Here is a 14,783-nt window from a genome sequence, read left to right as displayed (position 1 = left end):
CTCCAATCAAGCCCTATTCAGAACTAGAGCGCCAAGTGACCTCGAGCAGCTCTGGAAAGACACTTCTGTTGCTTGGAAGGTTCTCGTAAGAATTTCATCAAGAACCTTTAACTAAAGATCATTTTAAAGCTGGTGTTAACCTTTAATTTTTAAAACCTGATTTCTCTTCATTTGTAGGCATCCCCAGAAACTGGGGCCCATGAGCCCAGCACAAAATGAGGGCCTAGCTCTGCCTGCTTGGCTCCAGGATGATCCTAGCTACCAGAGGTGAGCCCCAAGCCTAGCTCTGCAGCCCCGTCTGAAGACCCAGTTGTGGGGATTCACAAAGTTACTAAAATAATCATTTAAAAAATTTAAAAGCCTTTATTTAATACTAGGAGAATCACTGAATTATGAACACTGTCCCTAGGTCCCAAGAATGGTTCCTAGAGCCCTAATTAATATACAAACCCACAAGTGCTCACCAATTTTCAAACTCCCTTCTTTGGAACTTTCAGGGTTCCTTGTATGTGCTGAAGACAAAGGAAAACCAAGCAGGCAGAGCTTTGGGCCCTCCGGCCTGGTTTCCACCAAAATCCCACGACTTTTCTCTTTTACCGGTTAGAGTAGTGAACGTCATCTTCTTTAAAGGATTTTGTTAAAATTGGAAAATGACTGCCCTAGAGCAGCAAGGCACCACAGTGACCACTGCAGCTCCAGCATCTCTGCCCAATTTTATTCGTGTCAATTCAAAGGGCTCAGCACCCTCTTGTTGGTGCAAAAGCCCACATTCAGCTCCCCAAAGCAGCTGTTCCCAAGCTGACAAACCAAGTGGCCGACTTAAATCACGAGCCCCCGTGGGCCTGCTTCTGTGTTTTAGTGGAACTGCACAAGGCGCTACAAACCTGACTGACGCTGACAAACAACCCACCCTCCCAATCCCAAAATACTTGAGCTTTTAAATCCGTTTCTTTTTTTTTTTTCCTCTTTTTAGGGTACATACCAGGTATTTATCTTATTTCTCCTTATACTTAGCTCAGCACACAATAAAATTTTAATACATTCTTCTCGATTTACCTATCCCAGGTGAGAATATGTCTGCTTCCCTCCCCTTCTTAAATTATCCTCATTTGCAATAGCATATTTTTGTCTCTCCCTTTTCTTCTTTTTGACCAATTTCATTCTCATCGTGGTCTCGAATTTCTTGTTGCCTGAAAGTGCCTCTGGGGCTAAGTCTGTAATAGAATGATGATTCAAGTCTTTACCACTTCTCTCTAGAATCTTGATCTAGAGTTAGGTTACTAGGGTGAGCCAATTGATTCCAAATTCCTCTTTCCTTTTTTTCTCCCTCCTACCCAGCTTTATGGAGAGATAAGTGACATGTAACAGACAGTTTCCTTTTAGAGGCAAAACAGTTCTCTACCTATACATCAGACTGGGAAGGAAGAGTCTGAGACTCCTTCTTCCCCATACTCTGCCTTCTCCCACCCCGACATCAGATGGCCCTGCCATGTTGGCCTTGCAGCAGTCACCAAACCAGAAACTTACTTCCTCCGCTGTGTCCTTCTCTATCCGAACTATCTTGTTTTCCCAGTAGATTCGCTGAGATTCCAGCTGGCTTGTTAGTAAATATGAATACTAGAAACATAGAGAATAGACACCAAAACATAAGTCACTGTTGTCAGTCTCCAAAATCCAAGTAAAACCTGACTTTCTTTTTTAAAGATTTTATTTTTCCTTTTTCTCCCCAAAGCCCCCCAGTACATAGTTGTATATTTTCAGTTGTGGGTCCTTCTAGTTGTGGCATGTGGGACGCCACCCCACCGCGGCCTGATGAGTGGTGCCATGTCCATGCCCAGGATCAGAACCGGTGAAACCCTGGGCCACCGAAGCAGGGCACGTGAACTTAACCACTCAGCCACGGGGCCGGCCCCAAAACCTGACTTTTAATGACCCACAGAAGATAAGAGTAACTGCCAATGTATATTATACCTTGGTTCCACTCTACTCCACAAACCAAGGGGACAGAGGTGACAATTACACTCCCGTCCTCCTGGGGCTTAAAATCCAGTCAGGACAAACAGAAAAACTCACGTTAAAAAAAAAACCTTGTTTCTGTTTAAGCTGACTTTAAGAAGAATCACACAGTTTCTAAATCAAAGTGTAACTCAAATCAGCCCATCCATCTACCTCCCCTCCAGGAAGCCGTCCCTGTCCCTCCTAGCCTTGGTGAAGTGCCCCTCTCAGCTCCCTCAGCACTGCACCTGTCATTAACAGCACTTACGACACTAGCACTCAATCACTGGTTTACCTGCCTGCCTCCCTGACTGGACTGTGAACTCTTGATTTTTTTACATGGACTGTGAACTCTTTAAAAGTGAGGGTTATATCTTTATTTCTATACTCCCAGTGCCTGGCACCTGCTGGATGCCAAGAAATATTTGCTTCCTGACTGCATGAATGAATGAACAGTGCTGTGTAACTACTGAAAAAGGATATATGGCTTATGACAGTAGGATCTGGTTGGACTTCTGGGAGAAGGTGAGATTTGAGAGGGCTCTTGACAGACAGGGGGAGGCAACAGATAGATCTGATTCCAGAGAACTACTGGACCAAGATGTGAGCTGTGGACGGTTAGGGTCTCTTCAGAGAGGAACAATCAACAATGTGGCTGGGGTGTAGGGTATGGAGAGAGGGGCCTGTAGAGGGCTCTGGGGTATCATATGGAGAAATGTGGGCCAAGGTGTGGCCAGATGACATCTGCATTTCAGAAAGACCACTCTGGGAGACTAGAAGAGACCTAAACACGTTTGTACCCTAGAGATGAGACAAAGTACAACAGAGAGAAAGGACAATTGAGAGAACGTGTGTGTCCCTAGAATGTCTGCTCCATGAGGGCAGGGAGTCTGTTCAATGCTGCGTTCCCAGCACCAGGAGGAGTGGCTGACAGACAGCAGCCCTCAATAAATATTCATTGAATGAGCAGCCTTACAGTTAATGTGGAAGGATTACTTATTCCAAAATCTTAAGTAAAAGGTTTGATCTGTTTTCATATCAGTTCAACCTATTAATGGTAACAACATCAGTCTTATTTTAGGCTATTCTACTGACCCTATCAGACCTCAGAAGTCTGGAGATGAGCAAGTTTTCAAATGTCCATTTCCTCCCAATGTTATTTGTTTCTAAAACAATCTTTTTTTGAAATTTATATAAAACAGGATTCAAGTGTTAAACTTCCCCTTCTTTAACATAAAATTTATACTAAACAATTTTATAGTAGATGAGATTTACTCCTATGGAGAAAAATCAGATTGTGCTAATTTTGTTGTTTTTTCAAATGTATGAATACCAAAGATGGCTTTACGTATATAAGCCTGAAATTCATAAAATATGTACTTCAAGTATACTTTTGAGTGTATATAAGCCTCTAATTCATAAAATGACAGCCCGATATTTGTGGAAAAGCTTCTCAGGCATGGAAGGATGCTGTTGGGGTCTCTTCGTTCTGACCAAGTCTGCCCAGTTTCCAACGGCTACTGTGAGGCCAACAGGAAGAGTCTTGGCTTCTAGTTTCACTGCAGCTATGGAGAACAACCTGCACACTGGACTTGGGAGCACTAGGAACATCGTATTGAAAATCAGAGAGGCACAGTGAAACTCAGACTTCAAAGAAGAAAATGAGACAATGAGACTATTTTAACAATCCTCACAGCAATGATACAGCTTTTAAAAAAGTTGACATGCAGGGTAAATGGCAAAATTAGAAGCCCAAACAACCTTTCAAGTTAGAATAGGAAAAAGCAGTAGAAATAGGTATTTAGTAATTACTAATAAAGTATCTTACCTCTAACTGTAAGGCATCTATTTTCTCTTCCTGGCAGGTATCACCCTCACATTCATACTGTACTATTTTTCCATCTGTTTTACTTGCAACCAGTCGATGGACATAATTATCTAAAGAAAAGAGTCAACCAAGGCGTGTTTCTTCAGAATGAAAAGGGTAGTCTCCTACCCTTTTACTTTGACAGAATTTTTGTTTTTCAGATCTAAATTAAATGCCCTGCAATGTTTCTTTAAAAGTGAGTTAAATCATTTGAACTTAAAAAAGAGTGAGAGGGCAAGAGGGGAAGTATTAATTCTCTTTATAATGCGCAATTCAGGCCATTCATAGGAAATAGTGCCCTAAGGGCATCATGAGATTTTGAGTTTGCCATAGCTGTCAGGAAGATTTCAAGCTGAGAGAGAAAGTGGAGAGGTTCTGAAGGAGAAGTTTTCACACAGAATGAATCCAAATTAGAAAATGAGAGCAGTGTTCACCTCCAGCATAGTCCCAGACTCGATGGTTGGTGAGCTGCATGGCATACGTGTGCTGGGTTTCCTCAAAGTGTTTATAAGCATGTCGACTTACATATCGTCCACATCCTATGTGGCCACAAATTAAACAAATCCAAAGGTTCTGCCAAGAAGGAGGTAAGATCTTAATTAGTTATAAAAATACCTGACCTGGCCCACGCAGGGTGGGAAGGGGCCTGATGGAGAAATGAGATTTACAGTTGTTTCTACAAGAGTTTTGAATAAATTTACGGTTAATACCCAACAGGCAGGGATGCTCTTCTGACTCAATCATTTTTTTGCTCTAATTTCTATGGTACTCTATGCAAATAGCAAGAAAAATATGCACAATTTATCAATAAAACTCCAGGCCTTTTCAAAGAACAAAGATAAAAGCACAAAGGATTTTGCTTAGGAGTAAAATAATTTGTGTTTTTGTATTTGTTGCCTGACCCTAGACAAAAAAGAAAAAAAAAATCTGTCTCAAAAAGAATTTAAGCCACACAAGGCAAGAGAAAACCCCAGACAATTAGAGCTGTGTTCATTATTCTTTTCCACCACGCATTACTTACTTCCTGAACACCACACTCGAAACACTTGTTTTCTTCTACTGGCTCTGGCGTTTGACAGTACCGGCACACAGGGCATCTAGCCAGGATACCAAAAGATAGTGGTACAGATTAAATATAAAAGACAGATGTTACAGAACCCAAAAGTCAAAAACTGAATGTTATATCCTCCCTCTCTTATATAATATTTTAAAATTTGTCATAACTAAGGATATCACTCAAAAGATAAACACTTTCAGCTATTCTCAAACAAAATGAAAAAACAGAAAATCTTGATAAAGCAGAGGAAAAGGGAGAAATCTGGATCTGCTTCATACCTTTTTCCACTCTTCTGTCTTAGATAATCAAAGAACTAAATATTTACAGGTTAGAATTAGGGATCTGAGACAAGTTACTAATTTTGTTTCATGTCTGGTTATCCATAAGGTATTTTTACTTCAAACAATCTACCTTTATCACCACTTCTCAAAGATTTAAATCATTCAAAATGTACCTTGTCCTCTCAAGGTTGCTTCTAAGAGTTCAAACTAAAATGTGTAATAAATTTCATACTAAAAAAAAAAAAAGTTAATATACTTCCTGAAATGCACATGACATTTACCATACAATGAACATCATGTGGAAGAAGACACCAGTGCTCTGTGACTAATCAAGTTTCAATTTACAAAAAGCCAATAAAAATGGCACTGATGCCAAATTCGGATACAGAGAGTAGAAAAGTAGTTACAAGGGGCTGGGGGAGGGGGAAATGGGGAGATGTTGGTCAAAGGGTACAAAGTTCCAGTTATGCAAGATGAGTAAGTTCTAGAGAACTGGTATACATCAACGTGACTACAGTCGACAATATTGTACTGTCTACTTGAAATTTGCTATTAGGGTAGATCTTGGGTGTTCTCACCAAACAAAAAAAAAAAGGAAAGAAGAAAAAGAAAATGGCAAAGGTGTGAAGTGATGGATATGCTGATTGGCTTGGTTGTGGTGAATATTTCACAATGTATATGTGTATCGTGTCATGAAGTTATACAACTTAAATATATACAATTTTTTATTGTCAACTGTACGTCATTAAAGCCGGAAAAAAAAGACAGCATTGAAAAAAATCCATTAAACCTTTTCTATTATATTCAAGACAAAGCAGTGCTAAGTACCAGTCATGAATATTTTTGTCAGATGGGCAAAAATGATAGAAGGTGGGTTATAGTTGAGGCAAACTGAAATGGCACCAAGAAGAAACAATGCTCAAGATACAACTAGTATTAGTTTGTTACTCAACTGAGTAAATAAAACCAAGAAAAGGAAATAAGCAGGAAGAACACTAAGTTCTTGTCGCAGATAACCAGGCTCTATCTGTGTTCCCTAGGAGAAAGCTAAAGGATCCAGTCTGTCTCTCACTTTAGCATCAAAAGAGAAGACAGAGGACAAACTTGAAGAAGAAATAACAAAAGTGGCAGCTAGTAAGCAGCAAGCAGTCTTGTCAAAGGCAGAAACCACTCTGTGTCATCCCCTTGGTCTGTGTGGTGGCTGTGGTGGTGGTTGGATAAGAAAACAACAAACAAGTTCTGAAATCTAATTTTCTACATTGTACCAGAATGATCTTTCTGAGATGTTAAGTATGATCTTGAGAACAAAAAGGACAAAAGGGAAAATATTACAAAAATAAACTTGTTTGTACTATACAATTAGCACTCTATGATACAGCATCTCATCTATTAAAAAATAAAGCTTATTAAATTCTTCCTGCCTTCCCCTTCAAAAATAATTTTGAGTTGTCATCTTATTTCCCTGAGGAGATACTTGGGGAAACCCTCCTAGAATGTCCTTCCCTGACATCTCCACGTGTCAGCAAACCACCCTTCAGGACCTGGTACCAATGCTGCCTCCTCCCTGCAGCCCTCCCTGACCAGCCAGTGGGGGAGCCGTTCCCATCTCCTCCAGTCTCTACCCTGGCTCGTACGCACCTGTGTCCACGTGTAAACTCCCTGAGCAGACTGAACTTCCCTGAGGGGATCTGTATGATTCTCCACCACCAGCAGCCAGCACTGTCCTGTGCATATACTGAGGCTCACAACCCACTTGCTGAAGGAACTGCATGTTTTTTGAGGGCAGCCACCTGGCCTCACATCCCCTACCGAGGGCTGAATTCTAGTCTCAGTCCTGGCATTCTCTGGCAGGACCATGAGCTTTGAGCATGCGCTTTGAGCATGCTAATTTTCACCACTGGGCCTCAGTTTCTTCCTCTGTAAAATGCAGGGGTTGGACAAGATGGAAACTTCCAGCTGTAAAACGCTATGGCTCTATGATAATTAACCTGTACTGAAAGTAAAACGAGTGGTGGGGAACTAAGAAGTGTCCAGAACTTAACTGGTGTAGCAGACGGACACAAGGTGCGGAACATTTAGGGAATGCACGTGCCTCAGTGTAAGTCGATTCAAGGCAAACTTAACCCTGGACGATTCTTTGAAGAACCCCTAAATGATAGCCCAGAGCTGACTGAGGACTCTGCAGAACTGGGGGAAGCTTCTTGTCCAGCTAAACAAACTAGGGAAACCCCAGGGTTTATTTATTTGCTCAAGAATATTTTCTGAGTTCCTACTGTGGACCAGGTCTCCTCTTAGGTATGAGGGGCACAGCAGTGAACAAGGCAGATAGGGTCCCAGCTCTGTGAAAGCTGGCATTCTTTTTTTTTTCATGATTTTACTGAGGGCATAATAGTTTATAACATTGTGAGATTTCAGTTGTACATTATTATTTGTCAGTCACCATATATATGTGTCCCTTTACCTCTTATGTCCGCCCCCGAACCGCCCTCCCCTCTGGTAACCACTAATCTGCTCTAAAGCTGGCATTCTTCTTGTGGTCACTTGGGGGTGGAGAACAGAGACTCCTGTGGACTTTCACCTCCCTAACTTCTGGGCTGTGGAATGTGATCTTCCCTTTCCTGTGTACGCCCCACCCCCAACGCTTCTCTCAGGTCCCCCTCTTCACTGGCTAACTCGTACTCATCCTCCTTGAGATGCCACCACTCAGACAGCCCTGGCTGTGTCGGGGCCCTAGCTCTCCAGTCACAATGCTGCACACTGCTCCTTTGTAACATCTGTATGGCTGTGACTTCACATTTATTGTGTGACTACTTGATTCTGCGTCTTCTTCTCCGTCCCGGGAAACCCATGAGGCCAGCGTCTGATCTACCTTTCTAAGTCCCACAGTGCACTTTGCAAAGGAAGCAACAACCTTTTATTTAAAAAAATAAAGGTACAGGTCACACCTCAGTTGTCTGCACAATACCACCCTACAAATAAGGCCTCTGCTGCCCTGGGAAACAGGACTGTAGGTACACATGTGCCCCATACTTAGTGACTGCTATGGCTACTGGCCGCTGAGCCGTCAACAGCGTGATAAATCTAAAACAGTGCATTGCCACAGCCCAGCTGACAAGAAAGCCAAGTAAATGATAGACATCAAGAGCAGGCGAGAAACAAGATTTTAGACCCAGACTTCATTTTAGTCTAAGAGCCTCAAAGCTGAGCTTTACCTTTTTTTTTTTTTCTTATTCTCTGCCTGGCTCTTGGAAAGAAACAACTCATGCTGCTTTGAAAAATTCCACAAAGATTTAGAGTCAGCATCTAAACGGAGGTGGTCTAAGAATGCTGATTCCCATGCAAATTGAGGAAAGTGAAGAAGCAAACGGAAGGCCTTTCCATGGGACCTCTGAACTACTGCGGTGTCCTGGTTACAAAGTCAGACACCTGGAATAATTCCTTTTCGGTGGTGGCTATTTTCAATTCTAGGAAAGGGTAATAATGGGCTTTGAGAGGGCGGGGGTGAGCTCTGGTACTCACGTCGTGTCGTCCCAGCGCTGCAGACACTGGCTGTGGAAGCTGTGGTTACATAGGGTGGTGAGGATGCCGTTCACAGACTCGTCCATGCGCTCCAGACACACTGTGCACTTGGGGAGCTCAGTCAGGTCCATCACGGGGAGGCTGGCACCCTGGGGAAACACCTCGCATGAGCCTCACCCTTCATCCACCAGTTCTAAGTGTTTTTTTTAAACAATAGTTTTCCCATTGCTTTCTGACTCCTGGTAGGATGTTCTCAACATTATTGCTCTGTGCAAATGCTTTAAAATGGTAAGATTTTCATTCGTGTAACAAGTATTGATTGGGCAGCTCCTATATTCCCAGCACTGTGCTAGGCACTGGAAATATGGTGGTGAACAAAGCAGACAAAGATGCCTGCCCCTACGGAGCTGACATCCTAGCAAGGGAGACTGCTGCCAAAAGCCTAACAGAGAGTCGAAAATGTGACCAGCCTCCTGGTTCTCTGACTCTAAAGGTCTATGACTATAGGAGCACACAATGAATCAGAGCAGCAGAGCAGGAATGGGTCTGAACGGGCTTTCCACAGAGAGAATGAAAACTTAACACTTTCTACTGAGTGACAATAGCATCAACAGCACTGGTTTGATCTATTCCTTTAACACACGCTTAGCGAGTCCCTGCTTTATGTGCCAGACACCGTTCTAGCTGTGGAACAATGGTGAGCAAAACACACTCAGTGAGTCCAAAAAGCAAAGTCAGGCCCTGCCCTCATAGAGCGTAGAATCTACTAATGAGAGACACAAAAATCAAATTTAAAAAAAAAAGTGTAATTACCAATAGTCGTAAGTGCTATGAAAGAAAAGCACAGGGAGCTCTAAGAGGGTGTGAAAGAGGAGGCATAATGGTCTAGGTGGTCCAGAAAAGGACGCCTAAGACACCAATGTCAGACCTGAGCCCTGCCAGTGGTAAGACGAGCAGGAATTATTGAGACAAAGGTGGGCAGGCACACAGAAGGACATGCGGAGAAAAATCACATTAATCTACGATCCCTGAAGAGTAGATATCTACAGGAAATGTCTCAAAAATTCATGTACGTTTAGAGAAAAATAATCTCAAATTGAGGCCTTGCATAGCATCTGGCACAAGGGAAGCCCAATTTTATCACTCACCAATTTTTCTTTTACATAATCTAATCAAAGAACCATCTACTCAGAACTTATTCCTGTCAAGCTGATTTTGAGGTAAAAAGCCCTTTAGGTCTAGTTTGAAAAGAAAAGAAATCTTAAAAATATTACAGAGCTAAATCTACGACTTTATAAAATGATTGAAGTGAGCACTTATTGTAGGAAAGGTCCCAACAGAGGGTGGCAGATCAGAGCAATTACAAACTGCTATCAAAACAGAATGGAGAATGAGGATAAGGATTAAGGGTTAATATTGAAAACAAAGACACTTCTTTTAGGCTCCAGGTGATGTTTCGTTGATCTGGAATAAATGAACATTCAATTTCAACAACATTGATAGTATCTTTTTTAAAAAAATTTTTGGGCAGTTAAAGAAAATTGAGAGAAAAGTCACATAGTATAAAATATGCCATTTTAAAGGGTACAATTCAGTGGGTTTTACTATATTCACAAGGTTCTGCAGCCATCACCACTATCTAATTCTAGAACATTTCTATCATCCCAAAAAGAAACCTCATAACTGTTACCAGTTACTCCCCATTCGTCTTCCCCCAGCCTCTGACAACCATTAATCTACTTTCTGTCTCTGTGGATTGGCCCATTCTGGACACTTCCACAAATATTTTATTTTATTTTATTATTTTTTTTTAATGTACGTCACGTCAGAGTATATTTTTTTTTGCAGAAGATTAGCCCTGAGCTAACTACTGCCAATCCTCCTCTTTTTGCTGAGGAAGACTGGCCCTGAGCTAACATCCATGCCCATCTTCCTCTACTTTATACGTGGGACACCTACCACAACATGGCGTGCCAAGCGGTGCCATGTCCGCACCCGGGATCTGAACCAGCAAACCCTGGGGCGCCGAGAAGCATGAATGTGCGAAGTTAACCGCTGCGCCACCGGGCCGGCCCCCACAAATATTTTAACATTTAACTTTATACCATTCTGATATATTTATATCAAGGACAAGATTTATTCACACTTACATCTTCAGATTTCAGTACTTCAGCCCTTTCCACATAGACCAGCTGGCAAACATCGTCTTCTATTGAGTTGAACTGGCGGCCATTGCATGCCATATAAAAACTATCTGCATCAGCCTAGGTATACCAATGGGGAAAAGGAAAAAATTAAGAGAGAGATCCTGAAAATTTGCTTTATATTCAAGATACACGGCTTCAGTTACTCTCTTCATCAGCTTCTAAAATTTATACTTAGGAGAGACAGCAAAAAGTAACATCTGTGGAAGCAGGTTCATAGGCTAATAGAACTCTGCAGGTCAACACCGTACACCTCTACAATGTTCTTGATCCAGGATAGTTTTACTTGAAGTAGCAGAAGCTACTGAAGTGCAATAAGCTGACAGCTAGTACAATTTTAATATTCAACCAGCAAAAGTCAACGTTTCCCTTGATACCAGTATTTTTTTCCTCTAGTCAGCATTTTCTCGGCAGCTGAGAGTAAACACTTATTTTTGCAAAGCTTGGAACCAGATCATAACTCACGATTGTTAGAGAAGAGCTCTTTTTTAAAAAAGTCAGCATCTACGTTAGAAAGAATAAAGGACCAGTAGAACTGGTATGGAGTGAAAAGCCAGCTCCTTCTCTTCAATAAACCAAATATTAATAATACATGATAGACAAGGATCCCATTAGGAGGTTTTAAACAACCAAGCATGTAATACCAAAAGCAAAATTCTTGGCCAAGATCAAAAGGTCAAGATGAGCCAGATTTTAAAATACTAGTAGTCTCCTTGCTTTGGAGTAGAAGACAGATGGAATCAGGGGCAAGAGGTCCCTGTAGGAAATGCTGCGAAGGCACATGTGCATTTGTGAAAATGGACAAGAGTAAATTAAACCTTCCAGTCTAGCCTTAGTAGAAAGCAACAAAGAGATGATTCCAGTTTTTAAACTCAGCAATTTTTAGAGGCAGCTGGGAGGCCAAGGCTTGTCTGGATCTCACTCTCAAATGGGCTTTAGCTCAAATGTAGAAAGGTGTGTGCTTTGGTCCTACCAATAAAGACAAGCTGCTTTGGGGAAGAAATGTGTTCTGCAAAACAGTGAAATGCTGCACTGTCAGCCTCTAGGAAGAGATTCAAGTCTGTACCAAGCAAAAACAGTCACGCCTGTCTACCTTCCTAGAGTTCTGAATCTTGTAGCCACCACAAGTTTTTCAGCAGCTTTTAATTTCATTCTGATGATGTAACTGAAGTATAGATTCTTGATTATTTATACTTTCTTCATATGACCAAGTGAGCTAAGCAGCTGAGGAAGGACGAGCTAAGTAGCTGAGGAAGGATGATCAATTCTGAACATAGTTTTTTTTGGGGGGAAAGGTGGCTTTTCTTCAGGAAACAACCTGTGTATTGCATACAGTGCATTTTAACTTCAAAATTTTAAAAGCTCGTTCATGGATAATAAATCCTTTTAAAACTAAGAGGAGGCAACCTAAAATGGCCTCCCTCATTCTTCCAGAGCAACAAAATGCTTTTGGATGAGTAAGCAGCAGAGTGAACAAATGGATTCATGGACCGAGGGAAGTGACTGCCAGGAAGTGAGGGCCACGGGTCAGCTCTTCAGGGCCTCAAGCAGCACCAGGAGTGGGTGCAGTTGCAGACCCCTCCTCAGACCTTCAGCTCCATAAACGCTCACCAAGCAACCAGGCCTCCTCAGAGGAAGGGACAAGGTTTGTGACACTGGGCATGTGACAAAACCTACTCAATACCAGATACTTTACTCCTTCCTTGTGGGAGTTGTTTATCTATACCTAAAAAAAGTATTTTTTGGAACACATTGATCTCTTCTTTAAAATCTTAGCATTGGAAACGTACTTCACTTGTCTGAATATTTACTGAGCACCCAGCATGTGGCAGGCACCGTGCTATGCACAAGCACGAGAGGAGGGAACAAAGTACACATGATTCCTACTTCAACCCACCACTGAAATGCACAAAACAAAAGGCTGAAGCTAACTACAAAAAAAAACAGAAGAAACAACTCTTTTACTTAAAATGCTTGCATTGTGTGGAGCCTCCAATTTAAAAAAACCCAGCTTTTGTTTTTTTTCTAGTCCTTTGTTTTTATTGTTCTCTTCTCAGGATAAACTCGGAAAAAGAAAAACCTATTATGATCAAGCTTCCTTTACCATCAGTGATCAACTATAGTGTTGAGAACATATTTTCACTTCTCAAGAGGGATCTCCTGGGCCGTCCTAAGCATGCAAGGGAATAAAAATGAACCAACATACTCTATTGAGAGGCTATGTGTCCTTTTTTGGCCCCAAGAACAACAAAACTGAACCCCCTCTTGCCTTCCTGTGTCTTGATGAATTAAAAATTCCTTCCCCAAAGACCAAGTTCCCTAAAGGTCACAGTACAATTCTGTAAACACATCTCTTTATAACACCTCCAGCATAAAGCTGAGGCCAACAGAAATTTAAGAGATTAGCAAAGATACAGAGAAGGCCTATTAGTTTTTAATAAAAATTCTCTGGTGAGCAAAAGAAAGGAATAAAAATATAGTTAGCTGCCCAGGCTATGGAGTCAGGCTGCCTGGGTTTGAATCCTAACTCTGGCACTTTTAGCTACGTAGCCTTGGGTAAGTGACCTATCGCGGCTTGTTTCCTCAATTATGAAAGATGAAAGCAATGACACCTACCTCCTGGCATTGTTGAGAGGACTCAAGGAGTTACTGCATGAAAAGCATTCAGCACAGGCCTGGCGTCGTCTATCTGGGAAGTGCTTAACCGTTGGTAGTTAACGAGTCTGTTATTCTCATTAGGGCCCAATACCAATTTAACAACTTCAAGCCTTATACCAGGATGGTGTTTTTAGATCTTAGAAGATCCTTTATAGGATGAGCCTTGGACCCCAAGATCCAGCATCAGCAATATAACTCATGATACTAAGGTCAAGGGCTCTATCCCCATGGGGAAGAGCATGGAGCAAGCTGTTTCAGAGTCTCAGAAAACATCCATCAACTTGAACAACCGGCACTTGGTCAAAAGACAGAGGTAGAGAGACAGTGCAGAAGTACAAAGAAAATCTATTAACAGTTAACAGAAAATTTTCACAGTATCATCTGCACACTATGAAGGGTAGCACTTGCTACAGGGAAGTTTGTGGGTTTATTAGACTTCAGACTATTTTAAAAGTCTAATATGTCCTTAAACATTTTTTCCCAATCTGTTTCTTGACTTTTCTTATGTGTTACTTGTTGACTGACCTTAATTAAGTAGAAGCTATAACTAAAATACTGCTGTTACACAATTTCTTGCAAACAGTGACTATCTCCCCTTCCCCACACTTTCATCCCCCTCCTACTGGAAGAGGAGTATACCCTAGAGATTAAAAGTGAGGGCTCAAATCTCAGCTCAGTCACTTATTTCCAGCTGTGTAACCCTGGGCAAATCAGTAACCCCTCTGCAGTTTCCTTGTTGGTAAAACAAGGATAACAACAGTACCTGTCTACCTCATAGGGCTGTAGTGAGGATTCAACGAGACATTGCACCTTAAGCACTTGGCACTTGGTGAGTGGTACAGAATAAGCAGTCAATACAGGTGGCACACTATCATCATTATCCTTATTACTACATGTGTTACCAGATTGAAAAGGTTTAAGGTGCCACTTGCCCATTGTTTGCAAAGCTCCTCAGTGACCTTGGAAGGTCTCTTGAGAGTCAGTGAAAGCAGTTAAGTGCTTTCTTGTTCTCGAAGTCAACTCGTGAAATCTAAGCCTATAGGATAGTTGAAATACATGTTTGAAATGTCTCCCTCAATGGCGGGGTGCTTTGTAAAGGTTACAGAGAACAACTGTGTACCCTCTTGTACAGGAAACTCCACACTAAGGTTCTCTTTCTGTGGCCTATGGAACAGGTACAAATATAATCGAACTCTCGCTTT

General features: G+C 41.7%; 1 protein-coding gene across 4 annotated transcripts in view; it reads right to left on the bottom strand.

Annotated features, from left to right (window-relative positions):
- BRAP (BRCA1 associated protein) overlaps positions 1-14,783 on the bottom strand; it is a 28,566-nt gene that overhangs the window by 8,049 nt on the left and 5,734 nt on the right. For 2 of the 4 annotated variants that reach the window (XM_008525674.2, XM_008525671.2), the window contains exons 5-10: positions 10,870-10,983; positions 8,720-8,868; positions 4,884-4,959; positions 4,297-4,435; positions 3,824-3,933; positions 1,528-1,617 (exon numbers count right to left, since the gene is read on the bottom strand). In XM_008525674.2, coding sequence (XP_008523896.1) covers positions 1,528-1,617; positions 3,824-3,933; positions 4,297-4,435; positions 4,884-4,959; positions 8,720-8,868; positions 10,870-10,983 — 678 coding nt within the window. The remainder of the gene's footprint in view (positions 1-1,527; positions 1,618-3,823; positions 3,934-4,296; positions 4,436-4,883; positions 4,960-8,719; positions 8,869-10,869; positions 10,984-14,783) is intronic. The other 2 variants (XM_008525672.2, XM_070628871.1) reach the window with 1 other exon arrangement.

The sequence above is a fragment of the Equus przewalskii genome, chromosome 7 (assembly GCF_037783145.1).
Source record: "Equus przewalskii isolate Varuska chromosome 7, EquPr2, whole genome shotgun sequence".
NCBI classification, from domain to species: Eukaryota; Metazoa; Chordata; class Mammalia; order Perissodactyla; family Equidae; genus Equus; species Equus przewalskii.
Note: the sequence above shows the minus strand (reverse complement) of the source record. Positions and strands in the feature narration are given on the sequence as shown.